The following is a 19619-nucleotide window of genomic DNA, read 5'->3' on the forward strand; positions in this document are numbered from 1 at the left end:
TATCACTAATGAGCAAATTTCAGGTGGCAATCAAACGGATATAACATGAATTTCGGAGATGTATATAAATTTGAGGTAGCTTCTTCAGCGATACTTCCTTTTCGCCTTGGAACGGAACTTTTTCTGAAGCTTTCCGGTAAAAGTAATGCACTCGTCAAAATAACTGGGCAAAACTTTGACGTCTAGCGTTAGTCTGCTTTTTTTTTTTTGCCAGAAGGTGTAAAATCGTAAAAAGCACGAGTGAACATATCGCGCCGCATATAAAATTGCGGCAAAAATTATCAAGGGCAGTGTCTACAGACACAAAAGTTGAATCTTCATGACTTTTTTTTCAGTGATGGGTTTTCTAAAAATTTAAATTCGACGTGTAAATCAGAGTGCAATTTAATGTCCACTTATTGACAAATTCAATTTAATTTCACGGCTTCATTTTAACTGTTTCAGGATACTGAGACTGAGGAATAATGAGAATAGAAAAAGGCTCAGTTCCCACCATGTTCGAAACATATTTGTAGAATAGACCCTATGCAAGAATGGCCGACATTTTAATATTCTTTTGTTTGCATTCAAATTAGCCTTACTAACTCGTTCTTGAGTTCAAAAATCAAAAGGATATTCTACTTTGAACGAGGCTAGCAGGGGTAATTTGAATGCAGACAAATGAATATTAAAATATCAGCCATTTTTCCATAAAGTCTATGAAAATTTAATTATCAAGCATGCATTTGAATATATGTTTTCTATCCTATTACAAACGCGTTTTGCTTTTTATCCTTTGACTATACAGTGATAAATATTGTTGATGCTTTTGTTAACATCGTACAAAGAAGATATCAGTTTCCGATCAAATTCTCATACTTAGAGTATTGGTTTCAAGCAATATAATTATTCAACATGGTGTGCTACCAAATACGCCTGAGGGTTCATGGGTTAGATATGCCTTGGATGGTGTGTCTTTTAACATTATAGATGAAGTGATGTAAGGTGACTGAAAGGGGTTTCAGTGGTATTTCTGTGAGTTCGTGGTATTGTAACTATTTAGTTTTAGAATGACATGTCCCCCCAGACACCAAGGCGTAAAAAACACAACTCTCTTACAAACCACCTGCCTAGAGGTGAAAAAAGTACGACGTCATTGTTTAGCCACTCAATAGCAGTGGGATGTAGAGCGAAATATGAATATGAAATTGTGCCGAATAAGTGATTAGATAAATTATACACGAAATCCAATAAGTTGTGTGTTTGCTTCGTAGTGTGAGTTTTGCACGGCTTAGGTAGGAAACACTTACCGTAGACGGATGTTGGTAATGGCTGTGAACTTATTTAATGACTCGCCCGATCTTGCTCGCATAAACAAAACAATAACAGAGGCAATCAGGAAAGAACACCATGATGTTGAACCTAGCGACGCGACATGGATTCTGACAAGTGCCTTCGTCATTTTTGCCATGCAATCTGGCTTTGGACTTCTAGAATCAGGAATGTCGTCCAGAAAAAACGAGACGAATATCATGGTTAAAAATGCTGTAGATGTGATATATGGAGGACTTGCTTACTACTTGTTTGGCTTTGCATTGAGTTTTGGACAAGGCAAATACTCCAACTCCTTCTGTGGTGTGGGCTATTTTTTCGTCGAAACAGACAATTCAAGCGAACAAGGCTGGCTAGATGCAAAATATTTTTTTCAGCTTTCCTTTGCAACTACAGCAACAACGATAGTGTCTGGCGCAATGGCGGAAAGAATATATTTAAAAGCGTACGCGACGTTTGCTTTCTTTCATGTGTTTTCGTACTGTTTTCCAGCGCACTGGGTTTGGGATAAACGCAGTGGCTGGCTTTATAAAATGGGATTCGTTGATGTGGCTGGTGCTTCTGTCGTACATGTTATTGGCGGTGTAAGCGGTCTGGTTGCTACTGTGATGTTAAAACCTCGCTACAAACGATTCGCGTCTAATGGCACAGCAAAGCCGATGGAGATCTCATGTCCAAGCAATGTATTACTCGGTACATTCATGTTATGGTGGGGTTGGCTTGGGTTTAACTGTGGGAGCACTTTTGGTGTCAGCAATGGAAAATGGAAATTAGCGGCAAGGTAAACATCATCAGTTCTGATTTTAATATGGCGTCAGTTACCTTCATCACTTGTCAGTGATATTATGATAAATTAACAGTTGATTATGTTATGGCGGTGGTTCGACTTTCCAATGTAGGGTTTAAAAAAAGGAACGTATTGATATAACTTGTTGTGATGTTCTCTGTATACAGAATATTACTGAGTAAGATTCAAGGTTAGGCATGAAAAAATTGATTTTGACATCCGGCTAACAAACTGATGTTTTGTCTTATCTCACTTTTCTGTGATTGTCGCATATAATTAGAAGTAGCTACTATTGAATGAAACGTCTCTTGTCGTTAGAAAAGTTGAAGGCTTGTTTGGTGTTAAAAGTTACACAATCTTTGACTCTTCAGTTGACTTCACACCTCGTCAATCGTCCATCTTTGTCTTCGAAAGAAGCAGGTGTGATGATACAATACAACGTCATTTATTTTATTCTCATTTTGTGGCACATGTCTACGATCCAAATAAAATTGAGGAAAAGCTTCCTGCAAACTAGCCTCGTCCCTTGTAGTTTCGAGTCCTCGAAGCTAATGCCTAAGTCAAATTCAGTAAGATGGCGATCTCCGTCAAAATACGCAAATGAACTAAACTGACAAAACACAAATTACTTGACTCTAACTGAATAGGGCTTCTATTTGGGCTGCAAGTGAATAACAACTAACAACTATCTTTTTAAAGACTCCTCAGTCTTATTGACATGATCACTCTAGGTCAGTTACTGAATCTACTAGGTTCACAACAATTTCTGTTAAAGCTGCTTACAATCTATTAATAATCCTTTAGGTCAGCGGTTTGTACCGTGAACGGATCAGTTGGTGGAGGATGCTTTGCTGTTGTTTATAGGTAAGTGCTTTATCATGCAATGCTAGGATCGAAATCTTAATTCTTCTTAATTACTATATAAGTTTTATGTTAATTATGTGAGTTGTGTGAATTTGGGGTTATTCCTCTATATTCGCTAGACCTATCTGCTGGGTCAAACCATCACCTTACGACTGATGGATTTATATAGTCTTAAACATAACTGTCCGTAACTGTTTTTTTCTTCTTCTTCTCCCTCTTTTTTTTTTTTTTTTTTTCTTAGTACTAAATGTTGCTCTTTTCATTTCAGCTACATCTTTGAAAGAAATTCACTCAATATCTCAACGTTTGCAACGGGAGTAATATCCGGACTCGTGAGCATAACAGGTAAGGACAGTATTGGACAATGCTAATGACTTATATTAGCAAGGACTACTCTTACAAACAGGAGCAATTTGTAGCTAAGATCCATTAATTAAAATCCCGAGCTGTTCGATCTTTCAAGTTGTTTTATTGGACAATGTTGTCAGCCGGTGAAATTATAAACCGATCTGTTATTTCTCTGGGATTTGTTGTGTCAGATTGGCAAATGTTGCAGTCCCTTGGCCTTGATATGCTACAGTCAGAAGTCAAGTCCAGTTCTGCAGCATAGCAATATCAGATTATTATTCAAAAAAAAAAAACCAAACAAACAAACAAAGGTGTCCTCAAAGGATAATTTTTTTTTCTGCAGCTATCTGTGCAATTGCTCGACCATGGGAAGCTCTGTTGATTGGTTTTATCGGTTCAGCGTTCGCCTGCCTGGGCTGCAGACTTCTTGAAAGACGACAAATTGACGACCCTGTAAGTTGTGTTCCGACACACGCATTTGCTGGCATCTGGGCGGTGATTTCTGTAAGCTTATTCGCCGAGAAAGGCGACATTCTGCAAAATGAAACAAATTCTATTGGTGTCTTCAAAGGGGGAAGCTTCAGGTTCCTGGGAATTCAGGTTTTCGGGGTCACGGTTATTAGTTGTTGGGCCATTGTGACAAGTTATGGACTTCTTTATGTCATCAACAAGTTCATGGGACTACGCGTGACACTCTTAGAAGAAATCATCGGCGCTGACCAGCATGAACATGGTATTGCGGACATTAACGACCCAGAAGGACTCATGCAGATTCGAAAGTTTCTGCCTCGTGGAGCTAAGATGAGGTTAGCGCAAACACGTAAGAGGATGTTCTTAAAGCAGCCTCGACATAGGGCCGTATATAGTTTTTCAGATCCAAATACTAAAACAAGAAAATGTTCAGTAGTCAATGGGAATACAACATCTCAGGTATCACGTGATCATGGATACGCACTGAGAAAACGCTTCCGGCAAAGTCAGAATCAGTCTTCTCCAACGGTAAAACGAGCAAGGCATCGTCACGGCGTTAATGGGAGGAAACACGCGGACACCGACTTTGTTGATAACCGTGCTGCTTACATGAGTGGTAGTTTTGACGGTAGTGGTGTTGTTGACCGTGACGCTAATCAGATAGGACAGCAGCAAGACGAAACCCTGAGTACATCACAGATCTGCATCGTAATGTCCAGTGGCCAGGATTGTACCCCAGAGGGAAGTTCAAGTCAGACATTCGAGGAAATCACCCGATCATGTCCAAGCCTAGTTTACTGAACTCATCGTAACCTGGAATATGAAGTACAATTTAATTGGGCGTAATTGGGGTACAATATAGATGTCTGTACATCATCATTCATCTTTCGTGGATCGTGGTTTTCTTTCGGTTATACTTCAAATACAATAATGATCTCAATTATATTCTTATGTGTTGTGGACCCTTTCAAGAAAACATGAAGGTTTGCAGTAAACGTGATTCCTGTCTCTCTAATGCATTAACTACTCCCACTGATATTTTAATCGTTTTCTGTCCTGTCAATTAAGCTGCATTCGTAAAAAAGACATTTCATCTAGCCACACTCGTTTTCACTGATGTTCTACGTCCTCAACACAAGAAACGAACAAACAAGCAACCGATAGCGAGCTTCCGCATTTTAGAGGTACAGACAGATGCTCCGTTGATCCTCTTTCCTCAAGATTCATTGATCTCGCTCTTGTAAAAAAGCCTGACAACCGAAAAGGGCTCGTGAAAAGTGCCACACTATGAAGGAAGATTCAACTCTCTTATCACCGGTGTAGCATGCTTCGAGTGAGGGGAGCTTTCATTGCGTAGGAAATATATGAAATAGGAACGTATAGGGCAAAATAATTCTCGCATATGAGGCAAGCGCACAAACGGCAAACAAAGGAAATCCTTCTTTAGCTCATTAACATCAATTTACTGGATAATGCCTTAGCTGCCGTTTACCAAATTGTTAGTCATCATTTACCGTAACTCTTGTGGAAACAGAACACTACTCAATTGGAATAATTATAAAAAAGAGAAAGAGAAAAAATTTCCTCCCAAGTTTTACTCTGGGTATTGGACAAAAACAATCGTGAAAGTAAAGTTGAGAAACTAAGCCGTGTTTGCTGGGTGACGCTCCACACACAAGCCTATTGTATCGTTCTGTTGTCAAGAGTTGTTTCGCTGTTTCGTTGTCCTGTACCGAGTCCATCTTTTCTGTCATTATATGACCTCTTCTTTGTGACGTAACTCAGCTGTGAAGTAAGAAATTGCCACCCATCTAAAAAAATAGCAGCATCAGTTTATTCCTTACACTGACCTATTGCGAGGAATACGAAAACTAATCACTACGGCTTCTACCATGGCAAATAAACTTCAATCAAGTCTGCAAAGGGCTTTCCATTTAATTAAAAAGATATACTGGATAATATAAGAAGTACCTTATAAATCAGAATTAATTGTCAACAGTGACAACCTAGATATTTCAATTAAGAATGTAAAACTAAACCGCAACGATCCTGTTTCGCTGTACCATGCTATGCCAGGAAACAAGTACTTGGTTTGCGTTAAACTAAAAGCATTTTTTCGTTACCACCAACTCCACTTTGATCTGCGGCTTAAAACAGACGTAGATGTGTAATGATTACAACATCTTTCTAAAAGAGGCAGAATCACTGAGATGTGGCCTTTGTTCACCTTAGTTGATTTCTGCAACACCAAGAGAAAGAAATCAAGTGAAGTATTGGGGAAAAAAAACATATCATATTCTGTTCTGTCCAGAGTCCTTCACAGACTGTTCTTAGTGCGCTGGTAATTCATAGCAAAACTCGACCACTATTTATAGGCTTCTTTCCAAATCCGCGTGATACTGCTCTTTTAAAGGGGAAGTATCATGGGGTTTTTGACCTTTTTTGTTAAAAATGGTGAAATAAGACATTAACTTGCTACAAAATAATTCTAGAACAACGAGAGGAGAGAAATCAACTCAGTTCTTGAAAGGAACAACTCATGATCTGTTCTAGCGTATTTTGGAAACAAAAATGAAGGAACTTGAAAAACATTAGCCTAATATTTTTCAAGTTTCAATCCATTCCGACCTACTCTATCTCTAGCTAGAGGCACCAATCGACAGTTTTATTGTACTGGGGTGATAATTTATAACAAACCTAGACAATTATTTTTTGTTTCTGTTGTCAGACAAACATTTTTGGGTTTTGAAATGACATCAGATTTTCGTGATACTTCCCCTTTAAGTGAAGAGTCTAATCAATGGCCTTAGAAAACTAGCAACGACTTCCTGATCTAAAATATCTTATATAATGCTTTGGAGCAAGTCTGTCCAACGAGTGAGTGAAAGCTCCTTCAGTGTTGACACATCATGCGAATTCATTCATCCTAAATGCTACCGAGCCTTCTGGAGTAACTGCGTTTTCAAAGGATCTTCCATTTTGATAACCCGCATACTTGTACAACGTTTCGTTCTGAAGGAGAAAAGAATGGGGAAAAAAAATTAGATGAGTTTGGATGGAATTCTGTGGTTGTAAGTAAGTAAGTAAGTAATTTATTTAATGTCAAATACACAGGGGGTGGTCTCCCAGTCCCGCGAGCCACAGGCTCATGATAAAAGTGTTTGACAATATAAAAAAAAAAGATAACTACTAATTAAATTAAAAAAAATAACATCTATCTATAAAGATAAATAAATCAGGTCAAAGGCAATTGCTGCATTGACAGCCGTTAAAATTTAACTTAGTTAAAAGTCTCCGAAAGGATGATGCATTAGGTGCGTTTTTCACAGCAGATGGCAACTGGTTCCAGATGTGTGACATCATGTACGCATATGAGCCATGAAGGAATCCAGCTACAACAACACTAGTACATGCATCATGGAGCTGAACTTTGTCTGTATCGTTTACTAGCCGTACAAATGTAAACATTACAGACCCTAAGATTGAGGTTTTTCCTTGTTTCCCGCAAACCACAAACGTTTAAAAGTCACGTGACTCCGTTCCTGCCGTCCCGTTTGACGTTTGAGGTTCAGGTTTCAACGGCAAGGACACTGTCTAGCGGTAAGTGATTTACGGCAGAGATTTTCACTAGTTTTGAAACTATAAAACCACGTTTAAACGTCAAATCAGTTAACTTTCTTTAATCTCGATAAATGAGGGGTTTGTTTTATTCGGTTGCGATATTACAAGAATCACCAACAACATTAGTGGATCGACACTATCGACCTCACGCGCTGCATAAATTAGCACACTTTTCCTCTTGAGACCTTCGTAACATCCATAGATATTGAGCATAGTATTTATACGCCCTCCACACTTGTAATCGTTCTCTTATGCGTTTATGCCCTTAGAGGTCTGTTCAGAGTTTCCCTTTTGCCCCACCCACCTCCCTTCTGCGACGGAAACCTCCATCCTGCTGCACTCCTTTCACCCATATCTTAGTATCTCCGCGTGTGCCAGTGAGGTGCAGCATAACAATGAAAATTCTTCTACTGTCACTCACTTTCAAGTTTGGCGTGACAACTCACAAGGCTATTTGCGAAGGCCTGTTATTGCTTCCGACGCAAAAAATTGCAACCACAAATGTAAGAAGAACAAACACGCTCATTCGTCTTTTCTAGACAAGAATAATCTTTGAACATGCTTGTGCTAACGCTGGTGGTGGCGTCGAGAGCGTTTTCCGGTGAAAGTTTAGAGGTTTGTTATACTTGCGCGTAGCCAGTTTCCGACTGTCGAAACAAGCAGAAGCCATACAATGCAAGGAGAAAAACATCATTCTTTCAACAAACGTCACTGCAATGAAAAATCTTGCAAGTCCTAACTAATCCCCAAAAACAATTCCGGGAAAAAGGTAAAAGGGTTTACTAAACGAAAATTTGTTTCAATTTATTATGATCCTGGTATTACCGGTTGTTATTTTCTTTTAGCTCTTCGCTTTAGGTTATACACTGGGTGTAAAGAATGCTTTAGAGCTAAGGAGGTTGTACAAGTTAAAACTACCATATACAACGAACCTGTTTGCGGACTTTGGAGATGCCCCGAATGCGAGCAAATTGTTCCCAGCGGCCTTCTCTGTTATTGGAGATTCCAGTGGAACAGCACCTTATCTGACGAGGAATAACTGTTTTAGGAATGGTGAAGACAAGCTGAGCCCAGATCAGCTCGGAAAATCCGAAAAATAAGCACCACATCCACTGGTCCCACTCCATATCAACCACGCGAAACGCGTTTGTGAAGAATTGCACGATGATGAGCTACAAAGGGTGAAGAACAGAAAGTTTTAGGGTTTAAGCCACACCATTAGGGTTATTGTTTAACGAGGGAAAGGACTCTGAAACCAAAGCATCTTGATTGGTCAGAAAACGGCAAATTGGTTCAGTATGTTTGAACTGCTTTCAGAGTTTAAAAAATGGAAAAAGGAGATTTAATTAATAAGCTGGACACTGCAATGAATGATTTACCTGAATACAAATTGACAGGATCCAGATGACAATAAACACGTAGTTGAGATCTTTGAGTTTCCCACAGAGCAGTCCGTGAAACACATTTCTATCCTGCACTCGCCTGCAATTGATTTCGTTAAACAGCGTCATGAAAACAAACGTTGTGAAAACCATAGTACCATGCTGTGTTGGTCGACACACACTAGACTCATCATATCCATCCCTCATGTCCAGGAAATCAGGAAAAACAAACATCACAATAAACATGACAACCAGTTGATAAATGGAGTGGAAGATCACATTCCTGAGCATCATCCGGGATACCAATGGCTTGTTACGACCGAAAGGTTTGTGGGTAAGGACGTCATGTGACGGCGGGTCACGTGTCAGAGCTAGGGAAGCCAAGGCATCCATAATGAGGTTGACCCACAGTAACTGGGTAGCTGATAACGGACTGCGCTACAAATAAGGATGAAAACATTTTAACTTCTGTTCCCAAGGAGGCTAACAACGCCAGCTCCGGTTTGTGGAGAGAGAAGGCTAGAAGCTGGTGGACAAAAGCCTGAGCTATGCAACTTGGTGGAGATGGCCGGGAATGCACTTAATATATAAAAGCGTACATCAAATATTTTGCTTATCTGGATATCGTGTAAGGTTTGACGTTCTGTCGAAGATTCAAGAGTCAAGCTTTCTTCAAGGTATAAAAAGTCGTTTTCATGGTATACCTTTGTGACGCACGCTCCAACTACAACAACGATAATAGCGACCCACGTGACAGTGAACTGGAACTGGAGATATTTCAGGATGGTCTCGTACACGTTCCTTCCCCATTTGACGGCTTCAACGATGCCGGAAAAGTTGTCGTCCTGCAGCACAATATCAGCTGACTCCTTTGCCACGTCTGTCCCCGCCACTCCCTAAAACCCAACAAATGTTCATTTAACAATCAAATGGGTTTTTTGGTGAAGATCCATACTCTAATCAATCAAAGCAAGCACGCTGGGATACGTTTTCACCGATTCCATGCGAAACCAAACCCTATTTGCGTCTTGTGTTTCGCGCGTGTGTCCTTCTGGGTTTGTTTCCCCTAAGGTATATATGGTTTTGCTTAGGATTTTACTTGGCTCATTGTGTTACTTTATTTCTTCCTTGATTTCGATTTTACTAAAAAAAAAAAATGCTCTCCGAATTGCAGAAGAATTTACCTCGGATATATCATGGATTTTGCGACTGACATGTAGGGAAACGGATAAATTAACTCAGAGATTTGTTAAATTGATTTGCCGTTACTTCTCTTGCGAACGACAACCTAAGGTATCGGGAAGTGTGTTTGCTCATAACTAAGAGCGGATATAAACGGAATTTCACAAGGCTTAAAGGAGATGGTCGCTTACGTCAGTGGACCCTCTTATGGAGATGCCTAGCAGCTGCTAGAAAAACTCCCCTTAGCCCGGAATAGAAATTACAGGTTATCGTAACTGACCTACAGCGAAGTAGCAAATGTATTGTGATATATAATTACCATGCTTAGTCCTACGTCAGCAGTCTGTAGGACCTTGTCATCGTTGACACCAGATGCAGTCACGGCAACAACCTCTCCGGGTAGATTGGGGTGAGGCTTCATTATGCGTTTCACAAATTCCAGTCTTTCTGGGGGACCAGCTGTTGCCAGGATACGCATCTCATTTGGCCACCACTCGTTAAACTTGCTTTGGTCGATCTATTGGGAAGCGGGAAGGTAATAGACCTTTTTCATAAATGGCGGCCGATAAATTAGTTTTGTTTTCATGAAAATTAGCCTTACTAGCATCGTCAGCATGTGCAAAATTCAAAAGAATTTTTACTTTGAAATGAGGTCTATTCCATGCCTTTTAACACTTTGATTACCAGACTAATTTGAATTCTTGTGTGAAAGCAGTCAAACAAGATTGTTTTTTCTAACATTTTGCGAAACAAATTTTGGGATCCCCGGCTTACATATGTAAAATCAGATATAATTTCGTTTTCGGTTATTCTAACGGCTATGGAAGCATTTGCAAGAAAAAAAACTTATTTCTATTATTTTAATGGCCAATGTTTGTGTCCTTGGAAGCAAATATTACGAATTGGCACCATGTACCAGATTGCGCACAAAAACTACTTTTAACATGTATATGTAGAAATTTAACATGTATATGTACAAAAATATCAGCAAGATCCGTCCGGATTCATTTTTAAGTACACGCTTCATTTATCCATTATGTAAAGGGAAATGTGCTCCTTAGTTATGAATTAACTCGCCTTGTTAAAAACTTTGCTGTCGCATCCATAAAAAGAATATTCTTCAAGCGGCCAATCCTCTGTTGGTGATAATAGTCCACTCTTAGCTCCAAATGAACCAGCTGAACTCAAGTTGTCACCGGTGACCATACACACTTTAATTCCTGCGTGATGCAGGTCTGAGATAGCATCCGGGACCTAAATTTAAAGTAAAGTAGCTTTAACAAGCACACGTGACCTACTCTGGGCCGGGAGGGTATAGTTTGTCCGGTTTTTTGTGACAGATACTACCTTTTCGAGTCATCTACATTTAGAGCTATTACGACCAGCGGATTTCTAGGAAAACTGCAGCTGTGTGATTTCTAAAATGTAGACGTTTTAGCAAGACTATTTAGCAAGTACTGAGCAGCATCTTTGGCAGACTTTTTAGCAAATACTGAGCTTAAAATGAACATCCTCAAACTCATTAATATTTCATGAAGAGAAACAAAGGAAATCACCACCGTGAAGGAGGTTGGAAATGTGATCTTAATTATCATAAAATTTGGTGAAATTTTGCTTTGGATTTGTCCAAAAATTATTAATGGTTTGAGAAGCTATAACAAAAACACTCGAGAAAATGTTTCATCTGATTTCCAAACACCTCGAAGTTGGTTAAGAACACTCGGCTGCGCCTCGTTTTTCCAACCTACTTCTCGGTGTTTGGAAATCGGATGAAACACTCTTCCTCGTGTTTGATATATTACTTAAACACATCTGATTCTGTAACAGGTACATTTAAAGAGAAAAATAAATTGCCTTTTTGTTTGAGACAAAAGCTGTAGTTACCTGTGCCCGGACTGTTTCCTCGATGCCTACAAAACCAATGAATGTAAGACCTGACAAGGTTTCTTCATCATTCCAGTTGTAATTTCCTAAAAAGTAATAACGAGACAACCGGTCAAAAACGAAACTGAGAACTTGTCCGTGGTAAAGAGGTCCACATAGGTTTAATTTCTTATTTCTTCATTGTTTCATTGGCAGTTCAAATATTTGAATTTCATATATTCATATCCATCCCCTCACCTCTACCGGCATATTACGAATTCACAATATGACCAGCTCCCAGTTGGCTTGATAGCTCAGTTGGTAGTGCGCTCCACCGGTATCGCAGAGGTCATGGGTTCGAATCCTGTTAAAACCGCCTGAAGTTTTTTTTCAGCCTGATTTTTTTTATGCGTACATAACTGCCATGGTCCCTCATTCATTCAGGTTTATCATAATTATGTTGGTAATTTGTTGGTTTAAAAACCTGTTTCATTAAATACAAAGATATTGATTCGATTTAAAAGTTAACTGAAAAAAAAACCCGTCCAGTTAGTGATCAGCTTCACAGATTGGTTATCAAGGATCAAAGGGGTGAGATAAATAATAGACATTGTAGCCTTGGGCATATCGGAATCAAGATCAGCAGTTCTTTCTTATAGGGGTCGAAGGATGACGATCAGGCCTTATTCACTCTTCTGGGATCGGGAATTAGATTGAATGTACCTTACATACTCATAGCCTCCTGAGCAGACGTTCGTTGCCTCGCCACGCCACGCACTCCTCCCTACATGGGAAGGAGTGCGTGACGGGACGAGCCAAAGGACTCGGTCTGCGTAGGAGGCTACAGCATCATGATTAATGGAATTTTCGTTGCCTGGTTTAGTTGGTTGAATGGTTATGGTTGATCGGTTGGCGACTGAAGAAGTTATTTTAAGTTTAGGCGAACAGTGAGTCGTCAGCTCTATAGTAGTTCAACTCCTCGGTCATTCCAGCCACGATGCCATTGGTAGTGAAGCTGACTACAAACAGTGACGGATCGTTTTACGTTCTAAATGTAATCATCATATGTAGATTCGACCGGCATTTACCTGAGTTCTTCATCGCCAGAAGAACACCTCAGCCATGTTGTTATGAAGCTAAGCCGAGTTCAGATTCTCCGGCCTGAGATCCTAGTTGTTTTAGTTTTCAGTTAATCCGTCAGTCGTTTGTAAGTGTTAGCGAGGCCTATAAACTTACCATCAACTGATGAAAAGTATTTGAACGCCAAGCAAACAACTTCCACTGACGGTTTTCTTCTCTTCAGGTTGGAAATTTCCGTACTCGTATTTTCTCTATCGTTCTTGCTGTAACTTGTATTGTCAAAAGACGGACTTGTCCTGGTAGTACAGCGACGCAGCACGAAGCCTGGTCCTCCTTTGCAATACAGCTTATATCCACCACCACCATCTCTCAGGTGAATGACCACAGCGGAAAACTCTTCACTCGGGGGTACCCCCCTCGGGCTAGTACGTTTGTACACCAGTGACTCTTCAGGGTATTCATCCCTCCATATTTGGTAAGTCTCACCCATCTCCAGAACAAATTGTAACAGGGCGCCATCAGTGCTTTCACCAATATGCTTAGGAAGATTGTCCGCTTCTTCGCTCTAAAAACACGCGAATAGGAAAACCTCAGCCGTTTTTGGATTGTGTTAGAATAAACTAAAATTGTCTATAATCATAACAAAATTGGACTAGAACTTGCGGAATTTCAACAACACTGAAGAAAAGGTTTGAAGATTGATTACCGTGGAAACCGGCGTCGCGACCAGCCCCAGCCCTCCCCCTAAGAGGACAATCCACAAGATATTTAACAATTATTGATCTTAGTGGAGGTGGATAGTGGTGTATATTGGCCGCAAGGCAAATCTGTATCACTGTTCGCCGAAACTGAGGTGAAATTGTTTTTAGTGAATACGGTGGATTACCAGCCCCAATGAGTGGAGTTTGAGTGGCCAATCAGAGCACTCAAAAATAAAAATACAGCAGAATGGTTTGATATTGTTAAAAAAAAATGAATTTAAAATGAACATGTGCGATATTAAAAACAAACAACGTTTGACGATAATTTGCAAATGAAATTCAGGACTTCGATTTAACGCTTGGGTTACACTTGAATGTGAGTGGGTCGTCCTTTACCCTCAAGAGTCAAGTTTTCTAGTTTTACAATCTTTGTATGACATTGTTGGTTCGAGGGTTTTCTCCCCAACTAGTTCAGTTTGCTAAAATGTCCATGGAAACCGGGGGTCATCGTCTTCAGAGTATTTTAAAGTTCGTTGAACGGCTGGGCATCGAAAATTCATCAAACTAAACTATAGCCTGCGAGAGCGGACGCCTTTCCGACGAGTGAAACAAAAGTCGGAAATGGCATCTGCTTGCGCAAAATCTAGATTAACTAATAATAAAAAAACATTTTAAAGAGAAAAGTCAAATTTACAGTGAAACATTTGTCTGCTGAATCTTCTGTATAAATGCGGCTGCAGTCTTAAATGAGGTAACCATAAATGCAAACAGTTCTTCGTAGAAAAGGGAGCCCTTGCACATCGGAGACACTAGACAACATGAAATGAAACTCAGTACTCAGTACTCAGTATAGCGCTCGCACACGCTTACCTGAATATCAGATGAATAACTCGTGTTCACAGCGATTCCTCTGCAGAGTTCATCAACAAAATTCGGTTCTTTGAAGCTTCCTTCTTTGTACTTCTTCAAGTCCTTAAAGTTCTTAGATGCCTTTTCTGCCACTATTCCCTCCACCACGCGTTTTCTGCTTTCAGACTTTTAAAAGAAAAAAGAAAAAGAAAATGCATTTGACTGCAAAATGTGGTAACGTCAATTTTTATACGTAATTTTTCCTCGGTAATCGTTTTTCAAATAACTTACTTAAAGCCGTTTTTGAATTTTTAATTAATTATCTGTTTTCATAACTTTAAAATTATCATTCACTTGTTTGTTTGTTTGTTTTTTCAAACCAACCCTAGTATGTTGTATAAAGCAACCATATTTGTTGGCACTTCTTGCGGACGTACTTTCGGTACTTACAAATTCATCCACTGTCTCGATACCCATAAGGCCAAGCAAAGTCATTTGTGATGTCACGTCCTCCTCGTTCTCCCACAGAGGTATTTTTGGTCCCGCTACAAAAGCGAAAAAAGAAAATGTCTTGGCTACTTATCATTATCTTGTCCTACCAATCTTATCAATCTTGCCTGACAAATAATGTAGCTTAATGTCATTGTTAATCGCCTTGTTTTGCCAAACCTAAATTAACTCAAAGCTTGTAACTTAGCCGTCACAATTTTATTTGAGAGCTTGTACAGTCATCTGCAATGGCTTACCATTAGGCCATCGTCAACATTAATTCTCTTCATTAAAAAAAAAAAAAACCCGCAAATATTTTGGCTAAATAGAAATATCTGAAAATCAGTGATACCTTTCGCGACGATCGTTATCGCCGCATCTTTCGCACCCTATTTTATCTTTTCTTCTTTTCTGGACAAAAAGATTCAGTTGCGCAATCCACTGAGATTAAGACTTACGGAAGAACATACTGCTAACTAGAGGGATTTAACATGCTAATAACCATATCACTTACCTAATTGTTTGTAAGCAAGACACATGACTTTCAATTGACTTTTTTCTTGCATGGTTTTGATGACTTGATCGATCCCGCCTGCATCCTCAGGAAATCTTCCAACAGTTCCGTCCTGCAGCACTATCCCTGAACACCGTCCGAGAATAACCTCTGGTGCTCCTTTGGAGTAAATCTTGAATCCTTCACCATCTTGGATCACTGTGGTCATCGATTTACGCTCCGCGGAGAAGTGGAACACCTTAACAAATGACTCCTCGGGATGATCTTTCCGTACGAAAGGGTAATACTTACCCAAGTCAAGTACAAACTGCAGGAGGGCACATTCCGTCCTGTCACCGATTTGCTTTGGGAGACACTGAGGGCCTGACATCTGAACATAACAAAACTGAGTTAGTGTATTCTTTTAATGAAAGAAAGTCAAACCACGTGGGAACACATGTCCCTTTGTGGCTATACGAAGGTCCAGGAACTATTCTTTGATATTTCATTTGATCCCTACAACTCCCCTCTCAGGCTATTAGCGCGGGCTGGTCTTTACAGACAGTCCGCCTCGTTTGTATGTGCCAACTGAGTGAGATACAGGTAATTCAAACAAATAAACAAACAAAAAAAGCTTTGCCGAAGATAAACAATGTTTTAGCTGGTTATAGATTAGTATTATTCTCCCACAAATCTTGAAAAAATCGGGAAGTAACTGTGCAATGAAAGCATGACACAACACCGTCTAAACACAGGGATAAGTTGATCAATGACAAAAATAAAATGCAATCAGTGTAAACAGGCTTATAAAGCTTATAAGCAAAAACAACAACCGCAACAACAAAAAAACAAAACCAAAAGGTGCATTTAAGGGACTTTTAGGAAAGAGATTATCGATGCTTCCGCGGAACGAACGGATTCTACGCCAATGAATCACCCGGAGGGTGAAAAATGTGGTAACGTCAACTGTGGTAACGTAATTATACTAACGTCAAACCTGCACAGTCACACCAGTATTAGTTTTCCTATTGTGTGTTCAACAGCCCCCTCCCTTGGCCCTTACCGAAATTAAATCACTTGCCCATCAGGGTAAACAACAACAACAACAACAACAACAACAACAACAACAATGTAACCATGGCATCCTAATTACTGCTGCTGGGTGTTCCTAAGTCCAAAAAAATTGGGTATTTTATCTTTTAGGGTACGTATAAACCACGACTGGAGACTATGTTTCGTAAACAGTCATTTTTTGCAGTTGCAATGAGTCTCCCCCCCCCCCCCTCCCTCCTCCTCCCACCAGGTACGTGAGCTTGACCTGAATTGGTGAAAGACCATCGCCGTTATGCACGTAACTTAGGCAGGTGCGACAAGAAAGCCGAAAAAATCCAGGCTTGAATAGGATTCGAACCCATGACCTGTGCAGTACCGATGCAGTGCTTTACCAAGCCCGGGTACCAGGCCAACAGGGGGCGACCATTTTACCAGTTCGTAATAAATCCGCGAAGGAATAAATAAGAGTGAATTAAATGAATAATCACAAAGGTGCAGACTTGGGCGTGAATTATTTTCAGGCTCTCTTTTCTCAACTGCCTAACTCAGTTGCGGACATACAAACTGTGATAGTCTTTAAATGATTACTCACATATTGCACTCTGCAATGAACTTCTTGCCTGGACAGGAATTTTTTTATCATGTTATTTTTTCGTCCAAAAACATTTAAAGAACTCAAATTATTGTAATTATGCTTACAACGACACGAAAGAAAATAAATAAATTATGTGGCGTGATCAACTGTCGTCTAAAACAAAAACGGTTAGGCCTCGGAAGAGCAGAGACCATAAAATTTTCTCGTTTGTTCAGTCAGCATATTTTAATTTCAGTTCTATTGTTGTGGCAAAACTTCGAGAATACACTTTCCACCATTTGTTGACGAGAAACCTTGAACGCTGCTGATCTAATCCAGACAAAGAAATCTAAAACGATTCAAAATGAATTAAAAGTTAATATTCGCGTTATTACTAAATGCTGAAGGGTTTAGCTACTTCATAATGTTATCACACCTTAATTGCAAAAGCAAACAAACATTATGGTAATTGTAGTTCTTGTGTAAATAATTTATAATCATCTTACCGTTACAAAGGAAGAGTAACTGGTATTGATAGAGATGCTATCACAGATTTCGTTGACTAGGCTGGAGGGAAGCTTGTCCTTGTAATACCTTGGATTGCCCCTGTAAACATTTGTAGCTAAATAACATTCCGCCACCTGTTCTTTGACATTCATCTTGCTTAGCTCAGTCAGTACTCCGGTCTTACCACAGCATATTGTGGTCAGATTGCCCATCTTCTCCACTGCATCAACATTCCTGACCAGTATATTGTTTGCGTGCATCTTGTCAATACAGTAAGATAGTGATATGGTGACGGCTAAGGTCAAGCCTTCTGGCTCAGCAATAATGATGATGACTATACCGAGTACTATTGCCTGCACAAACTCAGTCCAGTGAGCCCAATCATAGCTCTTGTTATCAAGCGAGTATGTTTGAATTGTGAAGCGCAAAATGATGATCGCAGTTACTAGTAAACCGAGGATTATACCTATAAGCCCTAAAACAGCCGAGGCTTTGTTTAACTTTCCTTGAAGAGTACCGCTCTCGTCAAACTGTCGGGGTTGAGGCCCGCTCTGAGCACCTTTCTTATACTCTTGCGTATCTTCTCCAACTGCAGTCACTAAAAACCTTCCACTGCCTTCTCTAACATAGCTCCCACGGAACACCAATGGGTCGTCATCTTCTCCTTTTACAACACTCGGCCCTCCATTGATGACAGTTTCATTGGTAATCATCTCATTGATTTGAGTAAGCACTCCATCCGCTGGGACAATTGCCCCAGCTTTCAGCACGCACAAATCGCCAACCTTGATGTCGATAAAGCAAATGTTCTCTTCTTTGCCACTTCTCACGACTGTGCAAACACGGCTTTTCTCGAGCCTTTTCTGCATAAGATAAAACTCATAATCTCGGAAATAGTCGCTAATGGCCGAAATCAACATGATGAAAACCACTGTACCGAGAATGCCGCATCCCTCCATCCATGCAGTTTTGGTCTGTTCAACTCCTCCGCAAATTTCCGGATGAAACCATCCTAGAACGAGAGCTGCAATGGCTCCCACAGCAAGAACAAGCAATATCGCGTCGGTGAGCGAGTAACAGAGCGATCTCGCAAAGCTCTGAGGTGGCTTGACAAGAGTACGAGATGTGATGTTTGTACCAAAAACTTCCACTCTGCTCGCGAGACCATCTTTGATGCCAATGACGCCTTTTTTGGTGGATGAATGCAGTCGTTTAGCGAGTCCGTTAACACCTCCAAGTTCTCGTTCCAGCCGATCTACTGCTTGTTTTCCTCTCGTATCCATCAAGCTCGTTAAACTCGCACGAAGTCGGTCGTCTGAGAAGTCCGGAGCACAGTTAGGTTTTTGTGGGCCGGCCATGTTGAGGTGTTTAGTTAGTGAACCGAAAGCGAAACTAACAACGACTGTGTTTACAAGGGATTAGATTACCGTCAATGTCACGAACTATAACCAATGTCTGACCAACTTTGAAGGCAATAATATATTGAAAGTGCAGTTATATTGCCCAAGCTTGTTTCTTTTTTCAGTCATGCGACAAGAAAGTTTTTGATACTTGTTTGGAGAGCACGAACCTTCCGAATCAAGCGTGATCTAAACCCAACTTTTTGCAGCGAGGAACGCGAAATAATATATTTCGTGATCTCGCCCAATAGCTAATTAAAATTGAAAAATGAAAACAAAAGAAATCGTCGCCATAGCAGCTCTGACAATAAACATCTTAAAATGTTTGGATGCAAACAACAAAAGTGCTCTCTCACGCTCCACTGAGTTCACCACAGGGAAACCTGATAAACCTACATCAACTCGTCCTAAAACACTTTGTTCCAGACGCTTTACTCATTTTAAAAGATTGTTTTACTGCATGGCATGGTTTATTTAAAGCCAAGGGTGAAAACGTAATAAAAGTGTCGTAAAAAATTCTACAATAATTGCTATTCAATGTACAGCAATTATTTTTTGACAGACGTCACCAACAATTGTCAACAGAACGGTACAAAATCAGATAGCTGCGTGTCAATATCACCGCAAATCACATAGGTACAGTT

General features: G+C 40.0%; 2 protein-coding genes across 2 annotated transcripts; one reads left to right on the top strand and one right to left on the bottom strand.

Moving 5' to 3' along the window:
* Positions 1–397: 397 nt before the first annotated feature.
* Positions 398–6058, top strand: LOC146455392 (putative ammonium transporter 2). Its single transcript, XM_085094375.1, has 4 exons — positions 398–2092; positions 2903–2962; positions 3231–3307; positions 3654–6058. Exons 1-4 carry the CDS (start codon positions 1299–1301, stop codon positions 4580–4582), a joined length of 1860 nt encoding a protein of 619 aa, XP_084950501.1. The 5' UTR covers positions 398–1298; the 3' UTR covers positions 4583–6058.
* LOC146455393 (plasma membrane calcium-transporting ATPase 2-like) lies at positions 5692–19212 on the bottom strand. The gene is made up of 12 exons (XM_085094374.1): positions 17575–19212; positions 15463–15832; positions 14910–15004; positions 14481–14645; positions 13066–13474; positions 11851–11936; positions 11044–11220; positions 10286–10483; positions 9489–9680; positions 8782–9222; positions 8335–8574; positions 5692–6793 (listed from the first exon to the last, which is right to left on the bottom strand). The coding sequence occupies exons 1-12, from the start codon at positions 18931–18933 to the stop codon at positions 6689–6691; spliced, it is 3837 nt and encodes a 1278-aa protein (XP_084950500.1). The 5' UTR covers positions 18934–19212; the 3' UTR covers positions 5692–6688.
* Between the last annotated feature and the right edge of the window lie 407 nt (positions 19213–19619).

Source organism: Pavona decussata, unplaced genomic scaffold (assembly GCF_977016875.1).
Source record: "Pavona decussata unplaced genomic scaffold, jaPavDecu1.1 SCAFFOLD_276, whole genome shotgun sequence".
In the NCBI taxonomy this organism is placed as follows: domain Eukaryota; kingdom Metazoa; phylum Cnidaria; class Anthozoa; order Scleractinia; family Agariciidae; genus Pavona; species Pavona decussata.